This window comes from Nanorana parkeri, unplaced genomic scaffold (genome assembly GCF_000935625.1).
Source record: "Nanorana parkeri isolate BGI_ZX_2015 unplaced genomic scaffold, ASM93562v1 scaffold2385, whole genome shotgun sequence".
In the NCBI taxonomy this organism is placed as follows: Eukaryota; Metazoa; Chordata; class Amphibia; order Anura; family Dicroglossidae; genus Nanorana; species Nanorana parkeri.
Window position 1 is genome coordinate 6,788 of NW_017308653.1, and position 5,209 is coordinate 11,996.

Here is a 5,209-nt window from a genome sequence, read left to right on the forward strand (position 1 = left end):
CTGACTGGCGGGTACAGCTGGCTCTGCCTCTAGATAGGCGGAGCCAGCTGTCACTCACGCCGCTGGGCGGATATCAATGTCGGGATCCGCTGCGGCGTCTCAGTATACCGCGAGCTGTAGCTCCCTATATACTGAGCCTAGGGTGACGGGAGGACGCTAGTATGTGTCCTCCCGTTACCCTAAGGAGAACTATGGGGAAAAGCCCTGACCCCGTAGTTCTCCTTTTTTAAATCATTTTTGCCTTTTGTTTATCTCTGGGTTTATATTGCTGTACGTCGCCTCCTATATACGATGGCTGTAAAGCTTTGCTGTCACGGTGTGGCGATCGGCTTCTTACAGTGTCAGCGTGACTTTTGTTTCCTAACAGAACTACGACCTGGCACTGAAGTATTTCCAGAAGGCGGCTGAGCAGGGCTGGGTGGACGGGCAGCTTCAGCTCGGCTCCATGTACTACAGTGAGTGTCTGCCGGGCCTAGACTTGTACATACACATTACATACATACACACGTACATACACATTACATACACACGTACATACACATTACATACACACGTACATACACATTACACAGGAGGGTGTGTGAGGTGGGATACGGGCGGGTAGGCGGTGTGCAGCAGCCACTCTGATGGTGATGACAGGGCAGTGTGTACGGAAGCCGCTGTCACATGGCAGCAGTGATCCTAGCAGGGGGCGGGGTCTAGTTTGTGACCTCCTACCAGCATAATATGATAAGTGACAGTTGAGGTGATCGGATTTGTCACGTGTGCGGTAATAGAGCAGACATGTGCATGTCGCTGCAGCAGCCGCGTCATCCCTAAATTTTACCTTTGGGGGTCACCACAACTTGGCAAATGTTACCAAGGGGTCCCGGGCCCTAGAAAGGTTGAGAACCACTGCTATAGGGTCTGGTGGGAAATGGTTGTCGCCTGTCGGTGGTTTAGAGCAGCGGTTCTCAACCTGTGTAACCTCGGGACACACATTTGTCCTCGGCCATTAAGTCGCACTGCAATGGAACGCACGGCATTGCGGTACCATGCGTTCTAGTGCTGGCGATCGAAATGTGGGTGGGAGGTGCGTTTGGGGTGCCATTCAAATGAATGGCAACGCAGCACATCTCCCACACCAGAATGCACGGTAGATGCAATTTGCGTGGTACAGTGAGTTAATCGCACAGTACTATGCCTCACCTCATCCCACCTCACCTCATCCCACCTCACCTCATCCCACCTCACCTCCCCCCACCTCACCTCATTCCATCCCACCTCACCCCATCTCATCCCACCTCACCTCACCTCATCCCACCTCACCTCCCCCCACCTCACCTCATTCCATCCCACCTCACCCCATCTCATCCCACCTCACCTCACCTCATCCCACCTCACCTCCCCCCACCTCACCTCATTCCATCCCACCTCACCCCATCTCATCCCACCTCACCTCACCTCATCCCACCTCACCTCCCCCCACCTCACCTCATTCCATCCCACCTCACCCCATCTCATCCCACCTCACCTCACCTCATCCCACCTCACCTCCCCCCACCTCACCTCATTCCATCCCACCTCACCCCATCTCATCCCACCTCACCTCACCTCATCCCACCTCACCTCCCCCCACCTCACCTCATTCCATCCCACCTCACCCCATCTCATCCCACCTCACCTCACCTCATCCCACCTCACCTCCCCCCACCTCACCTCATTCCATCCCACCTCACCCCATCTCATCCCACCTCACCTCACCTCATCCCACCTCACCTCCCCCCACCTCACCTCATTCCATCCCACCTCACCCCATCTCATCCCACCTCACCTCACCTCATCCCACCTCACCTCCCCCCACCTCACCTCATTCCATCCCACCTCACCCCATCTCATCCCACCTCACCTCACCTCATCCCACCTCACCTCCCCCCACCTCACCTCATTCCATCCCACCTCACCCCATCTCATCCCACCTCACCTCACCTCATCCCACCTCACCTCCCCCCACCTCACCTCATTCCATCCCACCTCACCCCATCTCATCCCACCTCACCTCACCTCATCCCACCTCACCTCCCCCCACCTCACCTCATTCCATCCCACCTCACCCCATCTCATCCCACCTCACCTCACCTCATCCCACCTCACCTCCCCCCACCTCACCTCATTCCATCCCACCTCACCCCATCTCATCCCACCTCACCTCACCTCATCCCACCTCACCTCCCCCCACCTCACCTCATTCCATCCCACCTCACCCCATCTCATCCCACCTCACCTCACCTCATCCCACCTCACCTCCCCCCACCTCACCTCATTCCATCCCACCTCACCCCATCTCATCCCACCTCACCTCACCTCATCCCACCTCACCTCCCCCCACCTCACCTCATTCCATCCCACCTCACCCCATCTCATCCCACCTCACCTCACCTCATCCCACCTCACCTCCCCCCACCTCACCTCATTCCATCCCACCTCACCCCATCTCATCCCACCTCACCTCACCTCATCCCACCTCACCTCCCCCCACCTCACCTCATTCCATCCCACCTCACCCCATCTCATCCCACCTCACCTCACCTCATCCCACCTCACCTCCCCCCACCTCACCTCATTCCATCCCACCTCACCCCATCTCATCCCACCTCACCTCACCCCATCCCACCTCACCCCATCTCATCCCACCTCACCCCATCTCATCCCACCTCACCTCACCTCATCCCACCTCACCTCACCTCATCCCAACCCACCTCACCTCACCCCATCCCATCTCATCCCATCTCATCCCACCTCATTCCATCCCATCTCATCTCATCCCACCTCATCCCACCTCATCCCACCTCACCCCATCTCATCCCACCTCACCCCATCTCATCCCACCTCACCCCATCTCATCCCACCTCACCTCATCCCACCTCACCTCACCTCACCTCATCCCACCTCACCTCACCCCATCCCAACCCACCTCACCTCACCCCATCCCATCTCATCCCACCTCACCCCATCTCATCCCACCTCACCCCATCTCATCCCACCTCACCCCATCTCATCCCACCTCACCCCACCTCATCCCACCTCACCTCACCTCATCCCACCTCACCTCACCTCATCCCACCTCACCTCACCCCATCCCAACCCACCTCACCTCACCCCATCCCATCTCATCCCATCTCATCCCACCTCACCCCATCCCACCTCATTCCATCCCATCTCATCTCATCCCACCTCATCTCATCCCACCTCATCCCACCTCACCCCACCTCATCCCACCTCACCTCACCTCATCCCACCTCACCTCATTCCATCCCATCTCATTCCATCCCATCCCACCTCACCCCATCCCAACCCACCTTACCTCATCCCACCTCACCCCATCCCAACCCACCTCACCTCATCCCACCCCATCCCATCTCATCCCACCTCACCCCATCCCAACCCACCTCACCTCACCCCATCCCATCTCATCCCATCTCATCCCACCTCACCCCATCCCACCTCATTCCATCCCATCTCATCTCATCCCACCTCATCTCATCCCACCTCATCCCACCTCACCCCACCTCATCCCACCTCACCTCACCTCATCCCACCTCACCTCATTCCATCCCATCTCATTCCATCCCATCCCACCTCACCCCATCCCAACCCACCTCACCTCATCCCACCTCACCCCATCCCAACCCACCTCACCCCATCCCATCACCCCACCTCATCCCATCTCATCCCACCTCACCCCAACCCACCTCACCTCATCCCATCCCACCTCACCCCATCCCACCTCATTCCATCTCATTCCACCTCATCCCATCTCATCCCACCTCACCTCATCCCATCCCACCTCACCCCACCTCACCCCATCTCACCCCATCTCACCTCATTCCATCTCATTCCATCTCATCCCATCTCATCCCACCTCACCCCATCCCACCCCACCTCATCTCACCCCATCCCACCTCATTCCATCTCATCCCACCTCACCCCATCCCACCTCACCTCACCTCATCCCACCTCACCCCATCCCATCTCATCCCACCTCACCTCATCCCACCTCACCTCACCCCACCCCAACACCTCACCCCATTCCATCCCACCTCACCCCATCCCAACTCACTCCATTCCATCCCACCTCACCCCTTCCCACCTCATTCCATCCCATCTCACCTCATCCCACCCCACCTCATCCCACCCCATCCCACCTCATTCCATCTCATCCCATCTCATCCCACCTCACCCCATTCCATCCCATCTCATCCCACCTCACCTCATCCCATCTCATCCCACCTCATTCCATCTCATCCCATCTCATCCCACCTCACCCCTTCCCACCTCATCCCACCTCACCCCTTTCCAACTCACCCCATTCCATCCCACCTCATGATGACACTCGGCACCGGGCAGCAAATTCTGATTGGCTGCTTGCTGCGAGGAACTGACAGAGCTGCGCTAGGGGGAGGCCGATGAGCCTCTCACCTAGAAAAGTGAAAGGCGTGCTTCGACCCATTAAACACGGGGTCACCACCCAGCAGTTGAGAGCCAAGGGTACAGATGTTATGTATATGTTGAGGTGACCACAAATCCTTCCGCAAGGTAACTGTGACGCATGTAGGGGGATCACGTGTACTTGATGTTGTTGGGATGGTGGTGACACTGACTCTCGTGCTTTTGTGTTCTTCCTGCAGACGGGGTCGGAGTGAAGAGAGATTACAAACAAGCCCTGAAGTATTTCAATCTGGCATCCCAGGGGGGTCACATTCTGGCATTTTACAACCTGGCTCAGATGCACGCCACCGGCACCGGGGTTCTGCGATCCTGCCAGACCGCTGTGGAGGTAACTGAGCGATGGCATTCCATCAGAAATTACCATAACGTGGTGCGTGTTAAAGGGGCCCACAGCCACCAATCACATTGCAGTCCTTATTGTCCAGTACCGCAGTCATTTACTGCTCACAATGTACACGCTGCGCACCTTCCAGCACAACCAGGCAAATGGAACGTAATATGTCAGAGCTGTATAGGAGATTCATCTTCATAATATTGACTATTGTAACTCCCTCCTCATTGGCCGACATCTACACAGGCTCCTCCCCCCTTCAGTCTATCATGAATGCAGCTGCCAGACTCATCCACTTGACCAACCGCTCAGTGTCTGCATCCCCCCTCTGCCAATCCCTGCACTGGCTTCCATCCCCCGCCCCCCTCTGCCAATCCCTGCACTGGCTTC

The 5,209-nt window shown here is 57.1% G+C and overlaps 1 protein-coding gene across 1 annotated transcript in view; it reads left to right on the forward strand.

Moving 5' to 3' along the window:
- Positions 1-5,209, forward strand: part of LOC108801560 (protein sel-1 homolog 1-like) — a 23,362-nt gene that overhangs the window by 6,144 nt on the left and 12,009 nt on the right. Inside the window, exons 6-7 of the mRNA XM_018573451.1 lie at positions 368-455; positions 4,668-4,816. Coding sequence (XP_018428953.1) covers positions 368-455; positions 4,668-4,816 — 237 coding nt within the window. The remainder of the gene's footprint in view (positions 1-367; positions 456-4,667; positions 4,817-5,209) is intronic.